The following is a 26981-nucleotide window of genomic DNA, read 5'->3' on the forward strand; positions in this document are numbered from 1 at the left end:
CATCTGTACTTGGCCCTGGTGGGACCAAGGTGGGAATATTGTGTGCAGTTCTGGTCTCCAAATTTGAGGAAAGACATTCTGGCTATTGAGGGAGTGCAGCATAGGTTCACGAGGTCAATTCCTGGAATGGCAGGACTATCTTATGTTGAAAGATTGCAGTGACTGGGCTTGTATACTCTTGAGTTTAGAAGACTGAGGGGAGATCTGATTGAGACATATGAGATTATTAAAGGATTGGACACTCTGGAGGCAGGAAACATGTTTCCGCTGATGGGGGAGGTCCCGAACCAGAGGACACAGCTTAAAAATAAGGGGTAGGCCATTTCAGACAGAGATGAGGAGAAACTTCTTCACACAGAGAGTAGTGGGTATGTGGAATGCTCTGCTCCAGAAGGCAGTGGAGGCCCAGTCTCTGAATTCGTTTAAGAAAGAGTTGGATAGAGCTCTCAAGGATAGTGGAATCAAGGGTTATGGAGATAAGGCAGGAACAGGATACTGATTGAGGATGATCAGCCATGATCATAATGAATGGTGGTGCTGGCTCGAAGGGCAGAATGGCCTACTCCTGCACCTGTTGTCTATAAAATCAACCTTAACTGGAAATACAGAATAATTAGACAGGAAAAGCATAATCTTTACACAATGGCTAAAACAGGCTTTTTGCTACCAAGTCAGTTCACTTTCTATTCTACACCATCTCAGCCTGACCCTTGGAGATTTTTCTTATCTACTGAAATCTTTAAAATTCATCCCAACTTGGGAGTAACTCAAAAAGGGATGTTACCTTTCTCTGGAATTCATGCTGATTTCACTTGTGTTCCAGCTAATCGCAAAGATACAATATCCTGCTGTGATCCTTCCATTAGCTTTTGGTTAAAAAACTCTAATTTTGCACAGCTCGACCTGCAACTTCTGTGCAGCAGAAAACATATCTAACAGCCCCCTCTATGTTTTTAAACTGCAACTAAGCTGCTTTTCTCAGAACTTAAAAAGCAATAAGAGTTACTATCTTTTTTAAAATGAATGGTTTACTGTGGATTTCTTTCTTAAATCCCCTTTCCAACTTGGTCTTGTCCTCATTTACAGCTTCCAGTTGTTGTATGACAGATTTCTCATTTATTCTATTTCAGCATTAGGCCTTGTTTTATAAGGCACAGGATTGGAAGGCCATTTGGCCCATCAGGTCCACTCCACCATTTAATCATGGCTGATAGGCGTTTCAATTCCACTTACCCACACTCTTCCTGTAGCCCTTAATTCCTTGCAAGATCAAGAATTTATCAATCTCTGCCTTGAAGCCATTTAACGTCCCAGCCTTCACTGCACTCTGTAGCAATGAATTCTATAGACCCATTGGCTAAAGAAATTCCATTCTAAATTGACCCCCTCTAATTCTAAGGCTGTGCCCATGGGTCCTAGTCTCCCCGCCTAATGGAAACAAATTCCCAGCGTCCACCCTTTCTAAGCCATGCATTATTTTGCAAGTTTCTATTAGATCTCCCCTCCACTTTCTTTACTCTAATGAATACAATCCCAGAATCCTCAGCTATTCATCGTATGTTAGACCTACCATTCCAGGGATCATCCGTGTGACTGTCCGCTGGGCACGCTCCATTGCCATTATGTCCTTCCTGAGGTGTGGGGCCCAGAATTGTTCTAAATGGGGCCTAACTAGAGCTTTATAAAGTCTCTCCAGTTTCAATGACTCAAAGATTACATAGTCTCTTAGCTGCTTTTCCAAATATTAATTATTACGGTTTAACCGAATTTACAAAAAAACTCAAAAGTAAAGACTCTCACTTGGCTCCATAATGATGCAACACATATGACACCTGGTCTCAGGATTAATTAGAGTGGCCAGCTTTTACTTACAAAATTTGCATGGAGAATAACTTTAGGATTGAATACAATCAAGTATTACTATCATACAGGATTTGCTGATAATTATCAAGTGCTGATAAAAGATAATACAACATTTAAAAATTATTAGATTTCATGACAAACTTCACTTTCAAGATCCAAGAATAGTATATTACTGTAACAATCCTGGAACATGTGAATGTAAGAACTAGGAGCAGGCTAATCACGATGTGTTCATGCCTGATTTGTCATTCAAAACATTTGTGGCCACTCTTGGGTTTCAACAGTACACTGCCATCAGCTGTCAATAAGTTTCAATTCCCTGAGACATCAAAAAAATGTCAATCTCTGCCTTAAGTTTATTCAACTGTGGCACATTCACAATGCTCTGGGGATAGAATATTCCAAAGATTCCCAACCATTTCATTGAAGAAATTTCTTCTCATCTCAATCCTAAATGATTAGCCCTTGTCCGTAAAATCTAGAATTTATCAATGAGATCATCTCTCAGTATTTCTAAACTTCACAGAATACAGACGTACCTTATTCAAAGTCTCATCATTAGACAAACTGCTCATCCCAGGGGAGCAATTGAGTGAGTATTTAAGTATGTCCTTCCTTTTAAGGGAGACAAAATTGCACACAATATTCCAGGTGCGGTTTCACCAAAACTCTGTATAAGCGTGACAGACTTCCTTAGGTGTGTATTACAAACCCTTGACAAAACGTCAACATGCCACTAATTTTCCTAATTGCTTGATATATCTGCACGCTTACTTGTGCTCTTTCAGTATGTATTTTTGGGCATCAATTAATTTCACAACCTTAAAACAAAAACTGTATTATGAAGGCTTCAGATTTCATTTTTTTGAGGGCTTGAATTTTGAAGGACCATTGAAAAATGGATTTATTTCAAGTTCAGTGGAGAAACATACTTTTCTTTTTATAAAGGGGATCAATGAAAAGAACACTTCTAGGAAAACATAATACTTAAGCAAATTGGTGAGAGTCGCATCTCCAAAAGTACCTGCTGGGGTGTTATGGCTGCCTTGTTTGAAAAGTGTTTTGTGATAAGATTGCTTGTTTTCCAGTTGGTGAAAAAACATGTTTTACAGAAAGGCTCCCAAGCTCGTATCACTCCTATTTCTGAAACCCCTTTATTGTGAGTCCAATGCGAAACCTCACTATCTTCTTGAACAGTAGCTGAAAGACCTCCTGAGACCATGTTTCCTAAGCAAACTCCATATGCCAAGACCCCAGAGACAGCTGTGCATGTCTAATGATGTGTCTGTGCTTGTCAGAGCACCACACTGACAGCCATCTGAGTGTTCCATATCTTGTCCTTATTTTTGAACATTTGGAAGTTAATTATTATTGGTGAAAATTGCTCCCCTACTAAATTAATCTCTTTAGAGAGAAATCCATTTTTCTAAAAAATTCAAGTACAAATCTTTTAAGGCTGAGTCATAAAATGAAAAATCCATAATTCTTCCTGTGATTTCGGGAAGAGAAATTATCTTTTGTGATATGTGCACATGTTGTACATGTGTTCATGGGTCTGATGTCTTTGGTGGAGGAGAGAGAGGGAAAGTATGTGTATTCCGATTACAAACCATGTGCTGACCAGTTTTGCACCCTCGTTGAATAGCTTTTCTTTTAAGGCAAATCAGGGTGTCTGTATTTATTGAAAAGGCCTGGTTAATGGATCATTTTGCTCTAATATGGAAAGCGCATCCAACAGTCAATGTTAGGAAATAGATAAGACAATTAAATAGATGTTGCATCCCAGACAGTAATGGAACTAAACAGAGACAGTACACTCTATCATCTTGGTCAGAACATCTCTGCTTGAAGAGTAGCATTTAAAAGAAAATGCAGTTGTTACACAGAAAGTCTGATATGTTCAGTGCATTTCTGATTTTGCAGAACATTATTTATCATACCAGCCATGTGTAAAGCTTGAAAAATATTTACATTTCTGTAACTAAAATCTCTGTAACCATGACTTGGTCTGATAGTAAAATATTCTACATATGTTACAAAATTCAATCTAAATAATGTTATGATTGAAATTTACCTGATTAACGAGGGAGAAACCATTTCTCCGCCACATTCCAGCTTGTACTTGTGCACAGAGCACCATGCAGTGAAGAGGATGTTCTATTAACAATGGTGGGCTCAGTTCACTCTGCGGACAATTGATTTAAAAAGGTCAACTATTGAAGCACAAGTAAGTGGTCAAGAATTAAATGACAACTAAGAATAAGACTTTACAATTTCTACTGACTCAAGTGAAGTAAAACAAATGAGCTACAAAAAGGCATCAATATTGACAAGAGAATCTAGCTTTGTAGTTTTCTGCCCATGCAGGAAAATCAGCTTGGGTTTTGAACATGTCCTAGGTAGCTGTACCAGACTTGAAAAGCATTACAAAATCTGAACTCTTTGATGACAAGCCAGTTTGTAATTCTTCATCTCATATCCTGCAATCTGTGACCTGAGTGAACACTTTCAGAGAAAATTGGAACACAAGTACAAATATTTCTAAAAAATTCAAGTACAAATCTTTTAAGGCTGAGTCATAAAATGAAAAATCCATAATTCTTCATGTGATTTAGGGAAGAGAAATTATCTTTTGGCAAGGGTAGCTCCTCCTAATTGCCACCCAACAATTATGAACATACAAACAAGAAGTAAGAGTAGACCACTGAGCTTCTCAAGCCTGCACCTCTATTCAATACCATTATGGATGATCTGATTTCAAACTCAACTTGCATTTCTATATATCCCTGATAATCTTTAATCTCTTTGGTAATTAAGCATCTAGTTACTTCTGCCTTAAAAAGATTTTGTATGCACAGTCTTGAGGGGAAATCCCTCAGAATAAACAATATTTCTTCAATTTCGTCTGAAATGGGCAGCCTCTTTTAAACAATGATCCCTCGTTTCAGATTCTCTCACAAGAGGAAATATCCTTTTGACATCCACCTGGATACCATTGCCTAGTGACTACCTGAAGCAGCGATCATCAGAAAAGCATGGACCAAACATCATCAATTCATTTCCAAACACCACCAAATTCTACAAAATATACTTAAATAACTAACAAATGAAAAGATCCAGTTAAACAGCATAGGTACTGATGAATTAAAAGCATTAACATACTTTTACAGTCAAAGAATTTGTTAATATTACACGGTTGCTTTAGTTTAACCCAGTGTAAAAATATACAGAGAAGGATCATATTAAATGAAGCAATTTATAAAGGTCAAGTCACAAACGCTGGAAATAGACTGCAGGTCTGAGTATAGAAGGTTAAGAGGGGAATTCAAAAGCAATATATATAAACATAGAGAGATTATGAGAAAAGACTGTCACCGAATACACAGATAATCAAAAAGTCTTCTCTACAAAAATAAAATAAATTAGTGTGAGGCCAATTAGGTACCAAAAAGGGGACGTGCACATGCAGCATGGCTGAAGCATTTTGCAACTGTCTTCACCATGGAAGAAAAGGTTGCACAAGAAGAAAAAGGAGGTAGTACAGACACTTGAAGGGTTTAAAATTGACAACAAGGAGATACAAAGTAAGCCATCAACATTTAAAAGTTGATATGGTACAAGGACTGGATGAGATGCATTTAAGGATATTAAGGGGAGTATGTATGTGAATTACAGAAGCACTGGTCATAATTTTCCAATCTGCCATTGGCCAAGTATGCTGTACACTTGTTCAAATAGGGTATAAAGATGAGTTCTGTAACTACAGGCCAGTCAGTTTAATTCTGATGCTGAGCAAGGTGTACAAGTGGTAATATCAATAAAGTAACCCAGAGGCTCAAGATGCTGCTGCAGGGTATAAAAACAAAATGCTTGAGAAATTCAGTAGGTCTGGCAACAAAAATTCAGAAAGAAACAGTTAACATTTCAAGTTCAACATGAGTCACTTCATTCAATGTTCACCATCTGCTACTGTGGAATTCAAACTCATTTCCACACAACTATCATCTGGGGTTCTAGATGATTAATTCAATAATATTAGCATCATATCACTGCTTCTCATTATGACAGATCGCCAAGATCCGCAGTACCTTGTATCCACTTTAATAGTCTTGGGAGATGAATTTGAATCTCTCACAACAAATAGCAAAATATGACCTCAAATAATAAAAGTGGAATTAAAATTTAGTCTAATACTAACCATGAACCCATCTAGATCACTCAAATTTTTTTTTAAGTAACATCTGCTGTCTTACTTGGTCCAGTCTGCATGTGACACCTGAGCCAGAGCAACATAAGTGACTTTTAAATGTCTTCTGAAGTGAGTTAGCAAGCCACTCAATTATATCAATATTATCAAGTTTAAAAAAAGAAATTATACTGGATGAGCACCTGTTAATAGTCTAAACAGTGGAATTGGCAATAACAAACACAAGCCTGTCGATCCTGAAAAGTTCTTTGTGCTAACATTTGGAAGTTTGTGTCAAACATGAATCAACTGTCAAGCAACAGCTGACAGGTCATACTCATGAACTTGTAATAAATATCATCATCACCATCCCTGGGTATGTCTTGCCTTGTCCCACCAACACAATAAACTCAACAGGGATAATAACACAAGCAGGGAGTTGCCCTCGGTGTCTTCAGCATTGACTCTGGAGCCCATGCAGTCTTATGGCATCAGCTCAAATAAGAAACAGGGAGCCTTTTGCTGATGACCACCTCCAGCCCAAATCACTTCCCAACCTGATGAATCCAGACTCTTCCATATTAAACAACAGTTGCAAGAAGCACTGAGGGTGGAAATGGCACTAAATGCACTTTGGGAGGGAGACTTCAATATCCATCACCAAGAGTTGCTTGGTTCCACCATTCCTGACTATGCTGGCCATGTTCACAAGGAAAAAGTTGTTAAACTGGAGTTGTGGCACGTGACAAGGGAACAAATTAGAGGGAAAAATCTACTTGACCTTGTCTTGACCATTCTAACCATCACAGATGGATCAGTCCATAACAATAACAGAAGCACCTGTGTAGATAAAGTCCCATCATCACACTGAGGGAAACCTTCATTGCAGTGTTGCATCAGATGGCCCAAAGTGCTTCATGGAAGCCTGCTTTGAGCTGTCACGTGTTCAAAAGTAGAGCACAACACAGTGGAGATTATCCTCAATGTGACAACAGGCACACAAGGATTATGCAGTGGTCACTCCCCTCAACTTTACTGGGCAGATGCATCCCTGACAGGCAGACTGATAAGAGTAAGGTCTTGTAGGTTTATTCTCCCCTCGCAATGACTACACTCCCAGCTTAGTAACCATGAACTTCAAGACTTGTCAATTATGTCAGCCATGGTATAACTGAGCCAATTTCAGTGATTACCATTTAAGTCCCCCACACAAAGTACATTTTATTTTTGTCATATACATTCCCCAAGTTGTTCAACATGTAGGGATTCATCAGCAAGAGATGCGGTAGGTGGTACTCAACAGATTTCCTCATCCATGTTTGACTTGATGACAAGACTTCATGGGGTCTAGAGCCAATTATTTACTAATAAAATCTTAGGGCAATTACTCACTAACTGTATATCACCATGTCACCAAATCTGGTGGATCTGTCCTGCCTCTGTAAGGAACGACTGAATAACTCACTATGACATAGGATCCACTATGTTAAGTTGTGGCTTGTTCATTGAACAGTTCTCTCAATTTTGGCACAAGCCCCAAACATTGACAAGGACTTTTCAAGGGTGATTGGGCTGGTTATCTATTGATTTGTTTCTGGTGCCTAATTCAATGCTGGGTGGTCCACTTTCTAACTGTTTGGTAGAACTGAATGACTTGCTAGGCCATTTCAGAGGACACGAAGAAATGTTTTCCCCATAGTGTCACATCTCAGCCAGACCAGGTAAAGAGCACAGATCTCCTTCCCTGAAGGACAGTGAAAGGTAGATTTTTTGGACCAGTGTAGTGGAGTTCCTGGACAGCTGGTGTAAGGAACACTGCTCTTCTTAATATATATTCATGAACTAGAGATGGCAGTACAAGGCATATTTCACAACTTGCAGACAATACTAAACTTACAAGTGAGAAAGTTAGTGTACAACTCAAAAAGGACTAGTTAATAAAATTAGCAGGGGAGTGGAGGATAAAATTTAAATCAGAGAGGTGTTAAGTGATTCATTTTGCTCAGAAGAACATAGACACAATCTAAACTAAAGAGTACAACACTGAAGAGAAATACAGGAGCAGAAGTAGCTAAATGCATTTATGTATACGTCATTGAGGGAGGCATGGCAGATTCTAAGAAGGAAATAATGACGGAATTCTGAGCTTTACTGAGAGGCGAAAAATTTTAAAAAACAAGGAATTTATATTAGGTCACAGAAAACACTGATATGGCCTTAAGTGGAATATTGCATCCAGTTCTGACACATGTAAGGAAGTGCAGAAAAGATTTGAGAGAATAATTCCAAGGATGTGGAATCTTTGTCACATGGATAAAGTAGAAAACTTGGGACAGCTTTCCTTGGCCAAAAGGTGATTGGTTAAATGTACTCAAAATCACAAGGGGTTTGGACAGAGAAAATAGAGACAACTTCCCCCATTGGTGGAAGGATCAAAAATCACATGGCAGAGGTTAATGAAGAAGCAATGGTGGAAGCAAGCCAAGTCCTTTTTCACAGTTTAGTTAGGAATGTGGAATGCGCTGCGGATGCTGTGACAAAGACATGTTCAGTTAAGGCAGTCAAGCGAATTATCCGAAGAAGAAGAATTCAGAGGAAAACAGGGAAAAGGCAGGAGTGGCACTAGCTGATTTGCTCCTCATCGAGTGAGTACAGATATGAATGGCCATTTGACCTTCTTCTATGCTGTAAACATTTTATGGTTGAATCAAGTTTCAGGTTTAGAATTGGTTTTGATGGGTTTCTATCCCCACCAATTGAAAAACAGTTTGATAATTGGTAAATATCAAATGTGCATTATACTCACAAGGGGCAATAGCTCCGGAAACTTGTAAGCCACTTCAGTTTTGCTTAAAAGCACATGCAGACCTGAGATGAAAAAGTGAAATAATCATAGGTTACTCTTCTTCATCCACAGTTATCTTTGAAAGTTTAGTTTTATTTGAAATTAAATGAAGTGATTCACGATTCATCAAGTGTTTTTAAAATATTGTTCCAATTTTGAAATATCATAACTATTTTGCAATAAATGACACTATCACAAATATGTTAGCCATGTCACAAAAATCATCTACAATTTGCTATGGCAAATTCTTTGCATCAAAATAGAAGAAACCATTTTATTTCATGCAGATGATGCATTTCGGAAGATCCAATTCTACAGCGAACTATACATTAAATGGACATGCCCTGGGGAAAATTGATGTACAGAGAAATCGGGGTTCAGGTCCACTGTACCCAGATGATGGCAAAGCAGGTCAAAAGAGTGGTCAAGGAGACATATGGCATGCCTTCCTTCAATAGACGGGGAATTGAGTACAAGAGTTGGCAGGTCATGTTACAGCTGTATATGATTTTGATTTGGCCACATTTGGAATAGTGCATACAGTTCTGGTTGCCACATTACCAAAAGGATGTGGATGCTTTGGAAGGGTACAGAGGAGGTTCACCAGGATGTTACCTGGTATGGAAGGCATTAGCTATGAAGAGAGGTTGACTAAATCAGGTTTATTTTCATTAGAAAGATGGAAGTTGAGGAGGGACCTGATTGCAGTCTACAAATCATGAGAGGTATAGACAGGGTGGATACCAAGAAGCCCCCCCCACCAACCAAGTGGGCTACTCAATTACTAAGGGTCACGATATCAAGGTAAGAGGGGAAAAGTTTAAGGAAAATATATATTTAGAAAGTTCTTTATGCAGAGGGTGGTTGATGCCTGGAATGCATTGTCAGCAGTGGTGGTAGAGGCAGGCACGGTAGCATCATTTAAGACATTTCTAGACAGATACATGAATGGGCAGGAAGCATAGGGATAGAGAGGTAAAAACAATGATTACAGATGCTGGAAACCAGATTCTAGATTAGTGGTGCTGGAAGAGCACAGCAGTTCAGGCAGCATTCAAAGTGCAGCCAAATCGACGTTTCGGGCAAAAGCCCTTCATCAGGAATAAAGGCAGTGAGCCTGAAGTGTGGAGAGCTAGAGCTTCAGGCTCACTGCCTTTATTCCTGATGAAAGGCTTTTGCCCAAAATGTCGATTTCGCTGCACTTTGGATGCTGCCTGAAATGCTGTGCTCTTCCAGCACCACTAATCCAGCATAGGGATACAGATCCTTAGCAAATAGGCGGCAGGTTTAGATAGAGGATCTGGATCAGCGCAGACTTGGAGGTCCGAAGGGCCTGTTCCTGTTCTGTAATTCTTATCTGTTCTAGGATTTGACATATAATCAATTTTCTAAGTGATTAAACCTGCCTATAAAGATTGGCACTGTTAACATCTGATAAAGAGTTTGACCTTGCAACAGCTTCATGTTAACCCTAAAAACTCCTCCAAACTCTCCCTACGACTAATCAAGTCATTACTTCCCAAACTACAACTGATCTTGTCAGTCCAAGTCAGGAGATTTTTCCTTATAATCCCCCAACTCAGCACATCATGCTTCCACCTCTTTGCCAATGTCGACAAGCAGGACTCCATTCATCATGTCCTGCTAATGTGATAAAGACCGATTAACATATATTCTGTTTTGAGCCAGGCAATCAATCTTCCATTCATGTTAGTATGTTACTCCCTATACCATAGATTTTATTTTCTACAATAACCTTTCATGTGACGTGACATCTTATCTAAGAGGAAGGGGGTGGTAAATAAATAAAATGAAATATAAAAACTTGTAGTTCTTGATGATTAGACCATTGTATGCACTGTTCATTACAAATCTTCCATATTGAGACCAAATAAAAGTTGTAATACTGCTTTGAGAAAGACATTTATTTGATCTGAAAGAAAGTGAGCTCCCAAATTATTTCAATTTTCTGTCCCATTCTTACTCTGACCTCTGTCTTCAGGCTCCTCTACTGTTCCAATGAAGCTCAATGGAAGCTTGAAAAATCAATCTCAACTTTTGATTAACTTAGCATGCAGCTCAGCAACAGTAGACCATTACCACTGAACCCATGTTTCTGGGCACAGTTTCTGGTAATGAATGATTCTACTTTTGTCATTTGCAGCTCTTCCAGACCCATGTTTTCTTTATTCTTTTACTTCATCATCACAACCCTCTTTGCCTTACACTATCATTCCTCTTGACACCTAATCTCTCCTACCTTCCTCATTATTTCACACCTCCCCCAGAATGTTTCACTCTTAATCATACCCTGGATGAAGTCACACTCCAACAGTATCTTTCCCCTACTACAATCATAGCAGTTAATTTTCCAACTCGGTTCTCACACTTTGCACGAATCTGTCTACTTAAGTCCTTTTTTTTGTTTTGCTTGTTTGCCATTAATAAGTGAAGTGAAACCAAATAACTCAGCGTGGGACGAATAAAATGGTCTTCAACCTGAGGTCTAGAAATTGAGCTGCCATGTGGTAATAATATGCAGCCTTGTATTAAGTTGCCCAAAAACATTCTGGGTTATAATGCTTTTTGAAAAGAAAAAGGTGCAGTGCACTACAGAATTAGATTAATTTTCTTTTTTCTAGGAAATATTACTGCAGATGATGGAAACCTGAAGGAAAAAATAGAAAATGCTGTAAATAGTTGGCATATCAGCTAGGATTCATGAAGAGGAAAACAGGGTAAACGTTTGAGATCTGTAATCCTGCGTCAGAACTCATGAAACACCTCCACAGGTGCTGCGTGACCAACTTGATTAGTTCCAGCAATGTTCTGAATCAATACAAATAGTAGACAAAACTGGCAAAAATGGATTTAATTAAAATAGATAGTCACTAGTTTCGTTAATCAAGAGCTCATAAGCAGACTACCAAAATATTCTTGCTCGCATGTACAAAATGATCTAATGTCTGATGAAGAAAAAAAGCACCAATCTTTATGGAAAATAAAGAACATGAAAGCATGGGAATGGTTAAAGCATGAAGGCTACTGGCAATCTGTGGTTTGTGGAAGGCAAGATGGGATAACCACAGTGGAATGGTCTTACACCAATTAGCAGAGTAACGTTAAGGCTGAAAGGTCACTATGGTGAGATGAGATAACAAGTAATAAAGCAAGTTTCTCAGTTAAGTGTTATTATGACAGGATTGGGACTATAAATAGTTGGCACATGACATTAAAATATCTAATTAGTAGTTAGTAAAGTCAGCTTGAGACAGGAGACAATTGTAATAGATGGAATAGCTAAATATCTATCATGACAGGTTAGTCTGGAATGGACGATCACCGTAGTAGAGCTGATAATAACTATCTAATCATGACATTAGGGAAATATTAAGTAGGGTCTGGAATGAAAGATCATCGTTACAAGAGTTAGCACTAAATATCTAACCATGACATTAGAATAACATTAAGTAGAATGCACAACTAAAGAGATAATGGGAACTAACATCATTGGTTTATTGTGTAGCTGGAGTGAGGTACTTTGATTAATATACTTGGACATGCTGATAAGCTAACAGAAACATGATAAAAAATGCATTAAAACCCATGGACCCAGAGGTGCGGGGGCATTTGAGAATCCGCTTTCTCAGTGTCACGATTTTTTGTCTGCAAATAAAAGGCCTACTTCTTGAGGAACTCTCTGCGTCTCCTGGTGATTCTCTATATTTTCTCCACAACATCTTCAATTAAAACAAAACATTTTTGAAAAAAAAAGTCTTTTAAAGAACGACAATACTCATCACAAATCAAGCTACAAGGCCCATAACCAATGCCTGTAAAGCACTGATGCTGCAACCCAAGTCTTGTCAGTTGAAATTAATTGAGTTGTCTTTCAGCTTAAAAAAAACAATTAAATGAATATACACAACACGCATAATTTTAAGTGATGAAAGGAGTAATGAACAATGTCCTTGAAGAACACAACAGTAGCAATATGGGTACAGACTGTTGCTCAATTTGAGCTTCACAACAACTGGTCACCTACATAGCCACAAACATTATAGGTTTGATGCAGATATGGATTCTAAGAACTGTACTGTCGAAAAGAAGCAAGTTTAATAACAGTCCAAGTCAGGAGAAACACCCATTTGTTCCATTCTTCACTATGCAGAGAACCATTTGCAAAGGTTTAATTTCAAACCCATGCACTGAGGGCTCTGCTGATCCACCAAGGGTCTATTCATGACTGCCTTCATTGCCTTAACTACTCCCCTCAGAAACATAAATTGAAAACATGAAGTGCCACAAATTCTCTCTCATCACCACCTCTCTGGGCCCTTAAACTGAACTCTGATTTTCATAAAGCTCATCTTATATCTAATACTAGATAAACAAACATGTCCCCTGATTAAAAGTCAAGACAACTGCACCCATGATCTTTGGTCCTTATCATTAACTCCAGTCTTGTCCTTTGTGTGCATCATAGCAATCATTTGAAGCCAGATTAAACTGCTCATACAAAACACAACTGGAAGGTTGCAGAGGTGAGTTTCCAACCACATATACCCTCCAGCACTAATACTATCGACATCCAAATTAATTATATGACCTGACTTCAAACCTGTCAGAGTTCACCAGTTGCTGAAATGCACAGGCTCTGTTTTTGTCTCCAGGTTTAAACTATTTCAATACTCTTCTGGCCAGTCACTCATCTTTAACCTTCCACAAATTTGTGCTGATCCAAAATTTGCTGCCCACACCTGAACATGAACAAACACACACACACTCAAGTTCACCCATCATTCTTGTACTTGCTGTATTACACTGGCTCCCTATCCATCAAAGCCTCAATTTTCATCTTTGTTTGAATGTCTATTTGCTTCTGCTGCTCCTCAACATTTCCCGCAGTCTGCCATGCCTTGAAGATCTAAGCACTTTGCTACTTTTGGCCTTCTGCATATTCCTGATTCTAAACAAGTTTTTCACTGGCATCTGTGCTTTCGGCTGCCTTGGCCCTAAGCTCTTGATTTCACTCTAAGAACATTTTCAAATTTATACCTCTTCCTACTTTTTCAAAGTCCTATTTTATCCCTTTGACCAAGTTTGGTCCACCTCCTATTGTGATTCAAAGTCAAAATGTTTCACTTGATAACACTCTTGTTAAGTGTTTTCTGGGTGCTGTGCATCGCTAAAGGACCTTTATAAATAGACCACACTAATCCTCCAGAGCCACATGCAATTGCACAAGAGCACCTTAAATAATGTGACTCAAAATGAACATTTTCAGCTGCATTATCTAAACCATATGACAGCTAAAGTTTGTAAAATATTAACCTGTGCTATATAATAATTATCTAGGAGAAAATGAGGATTTCAGATGCTGGAAATTGGAGTCAAAAAGTGCAGCGTTGGAAAAGCACCGCCCATTAGGTAGCAGCAGAGGAGCAGAACAGTCGCGTTGATGAAGAGTTTATGCTCAAAACGTCGACTCTCCTGCTCCTCGAATGCTGCCTGACTGGCTGTGCTTTTCCAGCGCCACACTTCCTGACTATATAATGATCATTTCAATTAAAGGAATTTTCAGACAGCTGCTCTTAACTTTGAAGGGCATTTGTATTATCAGTTACAACTGATCAAACGTTTAACTGAATGAGCAACACCACACTATATCTCCAACAGCAGGCAGATGATGGGAACAAGATAACAAGTACCTCTCATTTTCTGAGAACTTAAAGCTGAACCAGTCTTAAGACTGTATCAGGGTGATATTTGGAGATAGGGTTCCATTCAGGTCACAAACACCACGAAGAAGACCTGCATCCATGTTAAAACTGATCATTTTTCTATGCCCGGTCATACACACTCTAATCATGGCTTCCTGTCTTGCACTGAGACAAAATACATTTTGACAGGTGAACAGATCATAAATCTTTTGACTTGACTACTTTCTACATGTGGATGGTTTTCAACACCCAACTGCTTCTGTGCCATTTATCAAATTGATCAAACACCTAGCAACTGGAGCACCAGTGGTGAATGAACTAACTCTGCTCAAATGAAAATTGGCAAGCTTCAAGAAAGTTCAGTTTCTAACAGGGTATAGAGTTCATATTTGCTGGATCAGTAACTGAGCAATTAAGTAAGGTCTCACATAGACTTAGATATTACAATTATATTTGAAAAATATATACTTTTCACAGAAATATTATCTTGAAAAGTAAACTCTTCACTGTCCACAGATACTGCATGACTACTGAATGCTTCTATCATGTTTTAAATGTTCAATTTTAAGCTCATTAAAATTATACACATAATTACCTGAAAACAAGCGTGAAACTGGCAAATGGATGCTGACTTGATGCTGGGATACACGATACTGTACACTTTCCAGTGTATGCCCACACATACTCAAAATGATAGGCTGCTCACCATCACATAGCCCATTATGACACTGTAATAAAACAATCAAACACTTCCTGTAGGCTTCAATTAGAACCTTTTCCTAGAATAAAAAGAAAATAAAACAAAATTAGACTTAGTTAAATATTAAACATGAATACATTAATCAAATGAACTGTAAAGTTTTCAATTTTATATAAATAGTATGACAAGCAGAGCCTGTAAGGGGAGTTCAGCAAGAATTAAACACGTTACAAACACTAACTTCAGATGTGAGGAGGAAGAAAAACATGGAAAATCAGATTTGGCTAGCTGTGAAAAGAATTGAAGCTGTAATCAAAATACTGAGAAAATGTCCTTCACATCAGTTTTAGAAAAGTGTAAACACTCTTTTACACATGGCAACTTCTTCAGATATCTTTCGTTCCATATCTCATCAAATCAGAATCAAGTTTATTTGCTTATGATAACAATTGCTTCCTTCAATATTTTCCTACGAAATGTAATGACAATTTTTGGAGGATATATTTCAGTGGAAATGTATCATTGGAGTTAGGGAACCAACATTGTGAGGGCTCACATCCATGAAACGATACTAAGTTTCATAAAGGAAGAAATGATTCAGAAGCAAGAGCAGATCTTTTGACACTTTCAAGACTGCTTGTTATTTGGGAAGATCAAGAATGCTCTGATTATAATTTCAACTCTACCTTCCTGTCTACTCTCTGTCTTCTTTGACTCTCTTGACTAGCAAAATCTATTCTGCTGAGTTCAAAGACATAGCCTCCATTAATCTCTGGGGAAGAAAACTCTACAGATTGACAAATCTCTGAACTGAAAAATTTCTCTCACTTTAGTTTTGAAGAGATATCACTTATTATCCAGGCTCCTCCACAAGAGAAAATATCTTCCCGATATCCACACCAACAAAACCCCTCAGCATCTTTTAACTTGCAAGATGTTTGATACCATCCATAACCAACAGCTCGTTGATAGGCACTTCATTCACAAGTTTCAGGATTCACTTCCCCCCGCAACTCCAGATGCACAATGGCAGCAACACATAACATCAACTGCAGTACCTCAATGGAGCTCCTTTCACAACACTTTTCAATCTCATTACAAAGAACACAGATACAAAGAAGCATCATCAACCACAAGTTCCCCTCCAAGTCACATACTACCTGACTTAGAACTACATTGCTGTTTCTTTTCTATTGCTGGAATGATATCCTGGAATTTCATTGATTTTAAGTGCGAGCAGCAGCGGAGGTAGGAGGAACTCGGAAGACTGCAGATAAGGTAAGGCAGGTTTTATTAAAATTACTTACCGGTAGCGGGCAGCGATGTTTTTCTCTTTCACAGAAGGAGCGGGAGTAGCGGAGGAAGTGACATGGACCGGAGGGGCAGCCGGGAAGGAAAGCAGTAGCCATATATATCAGCAAGGCGGCTAAACCCGAAACTCTACTACTGTAGTGTCTCCCACCCGCCCTCCTCCCCTAACCTAGTTAATAAGTAGGTAGAGCAGGAGCGACGATCAGGGGACTGCCGGTAATATATCTGGGCAGTGGCTGAACCTGAGACACTACCATGTTGTGACCCCCACCGCCTCTAACCAAAAATAGGAGGTAAGGATTTTCTATTTCTTTATCAGTGAATGGTTAAAAATTTACTTTTTATGCTTTATCTATTAATTGGTTTTTAGAAAAAGACTATAGCTGACAGGTATCAGAAAGTATTTTAACTCAAACCTACACAAAATAATAAAGTAATTAACTAAGCAGAGATGGCTGGGCAGGTGATGTGCTGTAGCTGTACGATGTGGGAGCTGGCTGATCCCATTGTGAACGGCAGTGACCACATCTGCAGCAAGCGTTGGTTGCTGGAAGAACTCCGGCTCAGAGTTGATGATCTGGAATCTGAGCTTCAAACACTGCGGTACATCTGGGAGGGGACAGTTACCTGGACGCTTTGTTTCAGGGGGCAGGCACACCTGGGAGATTAAGTAATTCACATCGAGTTAGTGATCAGGGACATCACAGTGTGACTGTAAGCAGGCAGGGGGAACTTGAGTTCAGGAGTGCAGGAGCCTCAGCCCTTGACCTTGTCCAACAGGGATGAGATTCTTGCTCCCTGTACAGATGAGGAAAAGGGCTCTGAACAGAATGAGCCAGCTGACCACGGCACCATGGTGCAGAAAGCCATTCAAGAGGGGGGAACAAAAAGACAAGTAGTTGTTATAGGGGATTCTATAATTAGGGGGACAGATAGTATCCTATGCAAGCTGGATCTGAAGTCTCGCATGGTGTGTTGCCTGCCTGGTGCCAGGGTGTGGGACATCTCCGATCGGCTTGAAAAGATATTGGAGTGGGAGGGGGAGGATCCAGTTGTTGTGGTCCACGTTGGGAATAACAACAGAGGCAAAGTTAGGGTGGAGGACCTGTTTGGGGATTATCAAGCACTAGGAAGGAAAATGAAGTACAGGTCCTCAAGGGTCATAATCTCTGGATTACTGCCCAAGCTACGTGCCAACTGGCACAGGGATAAGAAAATTAGGGAAGTAAACATGTGGCTAAGGGAGTGGTGTGGGAAAGAGGGATTCCATTTCATGGGGCATTGGCATCAGTTTTGGAACCGGAGGGATCTGTACCGTTGGGACGGTCTCCACCTGAACTGATCTGGTACCAATGTTCTAGCGAAGAGGATAAATAGGGTGGTCAGTAGGACTTTAAATTTCCGAGTTGGTGGGGCGGAGGGGGGGGGGTGTGGAGGGAAAGTGAAAGCGACAGGGAGTATGGAGTTAAATGGAAAGATAAGCAGGAGGATAGCATGTATGCAGGTGGATTTAACCTTGAGGCAGTTTAGGAATGCAACAAAAATGAAAGATAACTTAGGACATCTTTTGACTTCCAATATCTGTAATGATAAGAATGTTAGCATGAAGGCACTTTACCTGAATGCTCGTAGCATTCGTAACAAAGTAGTTGAACTAACGTCACAGATCATCGTGAATAATTATGATGTGGTAGGCATCACAGAGACATGGTTGCAGGGGGTTCAGTTAAACATCCAAGGATTTACAACTTATCGAAAAGACAGGGAGGTGGGCAGAGGGGGCGGGGTGGCCTTGTTAGTTAAGAACAAAATTAAATCTATGGCACTGAATGACATAGGGTCGGATGATGTGGAATCTGTGTGGGTGGAATTGAGGAACCACAAAGGCAAAAAAAATCATAATGGGAGTTATGTACAGACCTCCTAACAGTGGTCAGGACCTGAGGCGCAACATGTACCGGGAAATAGAAAAGTCATGTCAGAAAGGCAAGGTCACAGTGATCATGGGGGACTTCAATATGCAGGTGGACTGGGTAAATAATGTTGCCTGTGGATCCAAAGAAAGGGAATTCTTGGAATGCTTACAGGACGGCTTTTTGGAACAGCTTGTCATGGAGCCCACAAGGGAGCAGGCTATTTTGGACCTAGTGCTATGTAATGGACCAGACTGTATAAAAGATCTTAAACTAAGGGAACCCTTAGGAAGTAGCGATCATAATATGGTAGAGTTCAGTCTGCAATTTGAAAGAGAGAAGGCAAAATCGGATGTAATGGTGTTTCAGTTAAACAAAGGTAATTATGAGGGCATGAGAGATGAACTGACTAAAATCGACTGGAAGCAGAGCCTAGCAGGGAAGACAGTAGAGCAAAAATGGCAGGAGTCTGTGGGTATAATTGAGGACACAGTACAGAGGTTCATCCCAAAGAAAAGAAAGATTGTCCGGGGAGGGATTAGACAGCCGTGGCTGACAAAGGAAGTCAGGAAATGTATCAAAGAAAAAGAGAGATCCTATAAAGTGGCCAAGAGCACTGTGAAATCAGAAGATTGGGAAGGCTACAAAAACAAACAGAGGATAACAAAGAGAGAAATAAGGAAGGAGAGGATCAAATATGAAGGTAGGCTAGCCAGTAATATTAGAAATGATAGTAAAAGTTTTTTTCAATACATACGAAACAAACGACAGGCAAAAGTAGACATTGGGCCACTTCAAACTGATGCTGGAAGCCTAGTGATGGGAGATAAGGAAATAGCTGGAGAACTTAATAAGTACTTTGCATCAGTCTTCACAGTGGAAGACATGAGTAATATCCCAACAATTAAAAGGGAATCAGGGGGCTGAGTTGAGTATGGCTGCCATTACAAAAGAGATGGTGCTAAAAAAGCTAAAAGGTCTTAAAATTGACAAATCTCCTGGCCCCGATGGGATACATCCTAGAGTTCTGAGGGACGTGGCTGAGGAAATAGCGGACGCGTTGGTTGAGATCTTTCAAAAGTCACTGGAGTCAGGGAACGTCCCGGATGATTGGAAGACCGCTGTGGTAACCCCATTGTTCAAGAAAGGTTCAAGACAAAAGATGGAAAATTATAGGACAAAGCCTAACCTTGGTTGTTGGTAAAATTCTAGAATCCATCGTTAAGGATGAGGCTTCTAAGTTCTTGGAAGAGCAGGGTCGGATTAGAACAAGTCAACATGGATTTAGTAAGGGGAGGTCACGCCTGACAAACCTGTTGGAATTCTTTGAAGAGGTGACAAGTAGTTAGACCAGGGAAACCCAGTGGATGTGGTCTATCTAGACTTCCAAAAGGCCTTTGATAAGGTGCCACATGGGAGGCTGCTGAGTAAGGTGAGGGCCCATGGTGTTCGAGGTGAGCTACTGGCATGGATTGAGGATTGGCTGTCTGACAGAAGGCAGAGAGTTGGGATAAAAGGTTCTTTTTCGGAATGGCAGCTGGTGACAAGCGGTGTCCCACAGGGTTCAGTGTTGGGACTGCAACTGTTCACATTATATATTAATGATCTGGATGAAGGGACTGGAGGCAATCTAGTGAAGTTTGCCGATGATACAAAGATAGGTGGACAGGCAGGTAGTACTGAGGAAGTGGGGAGGCTGCAGAAGTTTGGGAGAGTGGTCCAGAAAATGGTTGATGAAGTTCAATGTGAGCAAATGATAGGTCTTGCATTTGGAAAAAAGAACACAAGCATGGACTACTTTCTAAACGATGAGAAAATTCATAAAGCCAAAGTACAAAGGGATCTGGGAGTGCTAGTCGAGGATTCTCTAAAGGTAAACATGCAGGTTGAATTCGTGATTAAGAAAGCGAATGCAATGTTGTCACTTATCTCAAGAGGGTTGGAATATAAAAGCACCGTTGTGCTACTGAGACTTTATAAAGCTCTGGTTAAGCCCCATTTGGAGTACTGTGTCCAGTTTTGGGCCCCACACATCAGGAGGGACATACTGGCACTGGAGCATGTCCAGTGGAGATTCACACGGATGATTCCTGGAATGGTAGGTCTAATATACAAGGAACAGCTGAGGATCCTGGGATTGTACTCACTGCAGTTTAGAAGGTTAACGGGAGATCTAATAGAAACTTACAAGATAATACATGGCTTGTAAAGGGTGGACGCTAAGAAATTGCTTCCGTTAGGCGGGGAGACTAGGACCCATGGGCACAGCCTTAAAATTAGAGGGGGTCAATTCAGAACAGAAATGCGGAGACATTTCTTCAGCCAGAGAGTGGTGGGTCTGTGGAATTTATTGCCGCGGAGTGCAGTGGAGGCCAGGACACTAAATGTCTTCAAGGCAGAGGTTAATAAATTCTTGGTGTCACAAGGAATTATGGGCTACGGAGAGAATGAGGGTAAGTGGAGTTGAAATGCCCATCAGCCATGATTAAATGGAGGAGTTGACTCGATAGGCCGAATGGCCTTACTTCCACTCCTATGTCTTATGGTCTTATAACAGCACTGTAAGCATACCTGGACTTCACCGTTTCAAGAATGTATTTCACCATATCTTGAATTGCTCATGAGAAGGTTAAGTACTAAATGATAGCCAAACCATGAAAGAATGTCTTCATTCGGCAATCAAAGAAAAAGTCAATGATATCCTTCCATACTACAGTTGTGTAAATAACGTGTTGACATTCATTCTTCCAGCCTGAGATGAGATCACATTTTCCATATTGCAGACCACCTGTCAATGTTTTGCCCACTCAGTTAACCTATCTACTGTACTTTGTAAACACTTTTTGAAAATTTAATTTCAGAATTATCTTGGTGTATGAGTCTATAACTCTATATCCTAAATTACCAAAACTTCCACTTCTGGAGCAGAATCTAGTGTTTCCATTCTCACTTGGTAAAATTCAAAGTTCCATTGGTTAGCTTTGGACGAGCAGAACTAAAACTAGTGAATGGAAGAATGCAGAAAAACAGAAGGATTTTCACAGAAGAATTCAGTTGGTTTTGATACAGATTTGAAGGGGTAAAATATCAGTCAATTTCAAGATTTTGTTGTTATCTATAGACAGGCAGGGATAAAAACTACTGTGCACAACAACAAATGAAATTTGTTTCATCTAAAAATAATGCTCTTATTGCACTTTCTACTTAAGCCTTGTATACCACAAAGAGTGCTGTAAGCTCTGTTTCTCAAGATTTGGAGATCTAGAATGAGAGGCACAGATACAAGATCAAATGCAAGATTTAGGATGGTGGGCAGCAGAAATATTTGTACAGAGGATTGTGATGCCATTTGATTTTAAGTGAAGCAATGACTACATTTGCATTTAACAATAGGCTCAGATAAATATAAAAGGAGAAGGAAAAATCAGATGATGGAACCAGACAGGCACAACTGATTAATATTACAAATAATATGGATATGGATTGTCTGGACCAAATAGTTTTTTTGCAGGGTATAATTTCAAAGCAATTCTAAGACTACTAAGCAATTGTTAGTTCACTTCAAATCACAGTGTAAGTTAAGAAACAAAAACAGAAATTGCTGGCAAAAACTCAGCAGGTATAGGAGAATGTGAGGAGAGAAAGCAGAATTAACATTCAAGGTCCATTGACTCTTCTTCAGAACACGATTACTTCATCAAAAAAAAACTCAAATTAGTTAAATGAAACTTCCATAGGTTCTGAAGAAGGGTCAATGGTCCTCTACAAAGTCTCCTCTAAACCTCCGATGCTCTTGTGAAAAAAGGTCTCAGCCTATCCAGACTCTCCTTACAATTCAAACTCTGTATTCCTGGCAACATCCAGGTAAGTCTCTTCTGAACCCTTTCCAGCTTAATAATATCCTTCCGATAACAGGGAAATCAGAACTGGACACAGTACATAAGCTTAATACTAACCTAGCACCTAACCCAGTTCATGCCTTACAGGTCATCGTTAGAAATGAGATCCCTTTAAGTGTAAATGAGAATAGTTCCAGAATTGGTGGGGAGCAAACTATGCTCACTGGACCTTGGATTTAACAACTGGGTTCTCAGAATTTATTTAGCCTGCTCCTTCTCTTCCTATCCCGACCTCTGTCACCTTTGACGGCTTGCATTGCCCTTAATAGGCTTTGCATGTAAAATATTCAATTGGGAAGAATGGGTGAGCTACTGATGGTGGTTAAAGAAATACCAGGGGTAATTTGATGATAAAAAAAACAGATGTGTTTAGGAGCACTAAAGAGATAGGTAAGAGATACTAAAAAAAATCTGGGTTCTTGAAGGGAGCATGTGATGTCCACCATAACCATCAAGGTCTTGTGAGGGAGGTGGGCACTGCGGAAGTTGAAGTGCATTACTTTCTCCACCAACTACCTTTGAACTAGATCTGTCCTTTTTTTCTGCTTTTTAATTGTGACATGGACTCTGGTGGGCAGTGTTTGCTTTTTTTTAAATTAATGGTCGAGGTGATTTGGTGCTGGGTTCATAAAATAAAGAAAAACTGCTTTTGACATGCAATGGTAGGGTCCCTTACTCTGTGCCAGGAGGCCTGAATTCAAATCCCACCTGTTCCAAGGGCATGCAACAAAACTCTGAAGAGGTAGGTCAGAAACTATTGTTAAAAGAAAGCTGGTTTCTTCTCCATTGCATGTTTGGCATCTGGACAGGTAAAAGATTCAAAAAGGTAAAGTCTGTGTTTGTGCTAAACTAAAGATTTACAATAAAACTCTAGTGGTTTTTCCTGCTAAATTTAACAGATGGATGTTAAGTACCACCCACCCAGGATACCATCTGGCACACTAACCTTACATGTAGCTGACACATTTGGCCTTTGACAGGTGTCAAAGTAAAATTAGCTGTGCTGGTGTACATTTAAATCAAAGAAGAGGCACACTGACTGTTTAAAAAAATAGAAGCATGGCTTCAATAAAGATCATCTCCATTGTTAGCTTTATGGATTCCTGGACAGGTTTATTTGGGGTTCTGGATCAGTGGTGCTGGAAGAGCACAGCAGTTCAGGCAGCATCCAAAGTGCAGCGAAATCAACATTTCGGGCAAAAGCCCTTCATCAGGAATAAAGGCAGTGAGCCTGAAGCGTGGAGAGATAAGCTAGAGGAGGATGGGGATGGGGAGAAAGTAGCATAGAGTACAATGGGTGAGTGGGGGAGGGGATGAAGGTGATAGGTCAGGGAGGAGAGGGTGGAGTGGATCGGTGGAAAAGGAGCTAGGCAGGTCAGACAAGTCCGGACAAGTCATGGGGACAGTGCTGAGCTAGAAGTTTGGAACTAGGATGAGGTGCGGGAAGGGGAAATGAGGAAACTGTTGAAGTCCACATTGATGCCCTGGGGTTGAAGTGTTCCGAGGCAGAAGATGAGGCCTTCTTCCTCCAGGCGTCTGGTGGTGAGGGAGTGGCGGTGAAGGAGGCTCAGGATCTCCATGTCCTCAGCAGAGTGGGAGGGGGGAGTTGAAATGTTGGGCCACGGGGCGGTGTGGTTGATTGGTGCGGGTGTCTCGGAGATGTTCCCTAAAGCGCTCTGCTAGGAGGCGCCCAGTCTCCCCAATGTAGAGAAGACCGCATCGGGAGCAATGGATACAATAAATGATATCAGTGGATGTGCAGGTAAAACTTTGATGGATGTGGAAGGCTCCTTTAGGGCCTTGGATAGAGGTGAGGGAGGAGGTGTGGGCACAGGTTTTACAATTCCTGCGGTGGGGGGGGGGGGGGGGGGGGGGGGGGCGTGGACCTGACCAGGTAGTCATGGAGGGAACGGTCTTTGTTGAAGGCGGAAAGGGGTGGGGAGGTGGTGGGGTCTTTTTGGAGGTGGCGGAAATGTCGGAAGATGATTTGGTTTATGCGAAGGTTGGTAGGGTGGAAGGTGAGCACCAGGGGCGTACTGTCCTTGTTACGGTTGGAGGGGTGGGGTCTGAGGGCGGAGGTGCAGGATGTGGACGAGATGCATTGGAGGGCATCTTTAACCACGTCGGAAGGGAAATTGCGGTCTCTAAAGGAGGAGGCCATCTGGTGTGTTCTATGGTGGAACTGGTCCTCCTGGGAGCAGATACGGTGGAGGCAGAGGAATTGGGTATACGGAATGTCATTTTTGCAAGAGGTAGAGTGGGAAGAGGTGTAATCCAGGTAGCTGTGCGAGTCAGTGGATTTGTAAAAAATGTCAGTGTCAAGACGGTCATCATTAATGGAGATGGAGAGGTGCAGGAAGGGGAGGGAGGTGTCAAAAATGGTCCAGGTAAATTTAAGGTCAGGATGGAATGTGTTGGTGAAGTTGATGAATTTTACCTAGGTTTATTTGGGGAATCACTGCCCAGGAATCTGAAGTGCCAAGGTTCTCTAAAATGTAAATACGTCATCCTCAATCTGATCAGGGTCAGAAATAGGTTCTGAAGAAGGGTCACTAAACCTGAAATGCCAACTCTGCTTCCTCTTCACAGATGCTACCAAGCCTGCTGAATTTCTCCAACAATTTGTTTTGTATGTTTCTGAAAAAGGGCTGGCAATTCTTACCAAAATTTGTGGGCTATTAGTGAAAAGATGTAATCCAAGGTTCAACAGTCATAAACACCAACTTGAAGAAACAGGCATCGTAATGACCACATTTCCCAAGTCTTTGGATCTTCAGAGACTAGACAAATTGCTAATGATATACATTAGAACCCTATGGAAATTGTGATCGGTAAACCTGAGGGAACTTGAACCTCTGAAAATTTGGGACGGATCCAAATATTTATCCAGACTGTCTCCCAGCAAATCTTAGACAGGGTGCTGAGGTGGGAAACCTCATTACCATTCAAAAAATACATAGATGAGCTCTTGACACATCAGGTCATGGGCCTCATGCAGCAAAGTAGGACTCATGAAGGTAGTAATATAGTTTGACAGTATAAGCTCCATGGGCTGAAGAGCTCGTGTACACATCATTCTGTTATCACACGTACTTCATTAATGTGAATTTGCTGTAACGTGATTGATGAATTGTGGATACTGTTTCTAAAGCACAAACTTTTAAAACATGTTGACTGTAACATGATTACATCACCAACACTTTCAACACCGTTTCTAAAGCATGACTTTTCTATAATGCAGGGTTGCAAAAGAACTACCTGTACTCGATCATCCTATATGTTTGGGTAACAACATAGGAGATCCACCTTGTCACCCTCTTCCCTGACTCAGACATATTCCCAGCCTGACTATCCCTCTGGACCATACCCAATTATCTGATCAAGCTGATTTGACTACCTAACTAAGCTGGTCCTGTCGTCTGCTCAAATTTTCCTCCTGAATAGGTATGACCATCTGTTGTGGCCTGACCTGAAAAACCTCTGGGCCCACCAAAGACCTGACCATATCCCTGATCAATCACACTTACCAAATCAACTTGACTAATTCTCCAACCTAATCTGCCTAAATCCCTTGAATCACCACGTTTCAAAAACTGGACCTTTCAACTTCCCATATGACAGCTAACACCACAAAAAGCCAATTCTGCATTGCACCGGGTCAGTGAAAGTTGGGAGTGGAAGGAAGGTCCCAGAAGAAATGCACAGCAGTGATGAATAAGGAGAATTTACAAGTACAGCGGCAATTATCCTGTCATTACGACTGCTTACAAATTCAAATCACAGTCTCCCAAACTAGCAAGCAATTCATATCTGACTAAGAAATACCAGTTTTTTTGGATCGTTCAATAAATTTTTTTCTTTTAAAAAACTTTGTCCATAAAAAACATAAAAGATATAATGATATATTTAACTGAGGCTTACATCTGAGGCACACCATTCCTGAATCATAGAAATTATATGTGTGAGCTTCATCTGTAAGGTAAACGCTGCCTCCCACTCTGGTTCCATCTCTATGTGTTGACCAACTTGTCTTGTTACTGGATCCATTCCCTGCAAAAGACAGTAAGAATATATTTATGCAAGTAACAATGTTAAGATGGACAATTTTTGATGGGATTTAAGAAAATTACTCGGTTTATGATAGTATTTTAGATATTTAGTAGTTACGAAGAGGTAAACTGCATCTTCATTTAGAATAAAACTTTTTCACAAAACCTTTAACATGTCCCACACTGGTCCACTGAAATATTATATCAAACATAACATCAAAACATAATTAGATCAGATGAAAGAATTGATTATAAGCAGCATCCAAAAGAAAGGCAGAGAAGTGAAGCAATTTAGTCAGAAATGACAGAGTTTTAAGTGCCCAGACAGCATGAGGTACAACAATCTACAGTGCAGTGATAAAAATTCAAGATGTTCAAAGACCTCAAATCGATGAGAATAGAAATCTGAAAGCGTTGGAGGAGATGATCGGGATGGAGAGATTTGAACAGAAGGATAAGAATTTGAAAATGCTTGATCCAAGTTAATCTAGG

General features: G+C 40.3%; 1 protein-coding gene across 2 annotated transcripts in view; it reads right to left on the bottom strand.

Moving 5' to 3' along the window:
* Positions 1–26981, bottom strand: part of ubr2 (ubiquitin protein ligase E3 component n-recognin 2) — a 141158-nt gene that overhangs the window by 61864 nt on the left and 52313 nt on the right. For both annotated transcript variants that reach the window (XM_060831419.1, XM_060831418.1), the window contains exons 14-17: positions 26362–26490; positions 15213–15396; positions 8856–8917; positions 3938–4048 (exon numbers count right to left, since the gene is read on the bottom strand). In XM_060831419.1, coding sequence (XP_060687402.1) covers positions 3938–4048; positions 8856–8917; positions 15213–15396; positions 26362–26490 — 486 coding nt within the window. The remainder of the gene's footprint in view (positions 1–3937; positions 4049–8855; positions 8918–15212; positions 15397–26361; positions 26491–26981) is intronic.

This window comes from Hemiscyllium ocellatum, chromosome 10, assembly GCF_020745735.1.
Source record: "Hemiscyllium ocellatum isolate sHemOce1 chromosome 10, sHemOce1.pat.X.cur, whole genome shotgun sequence".
NCBI classification, from domain to species: domain Eukaryota; kingdom Metazoa; phylum Chordata; class Chondrichthyes; order Orectolobiformes; family Hemiscylliidae; genus Hemiscyllium; species Hemiscyllium ocellatum.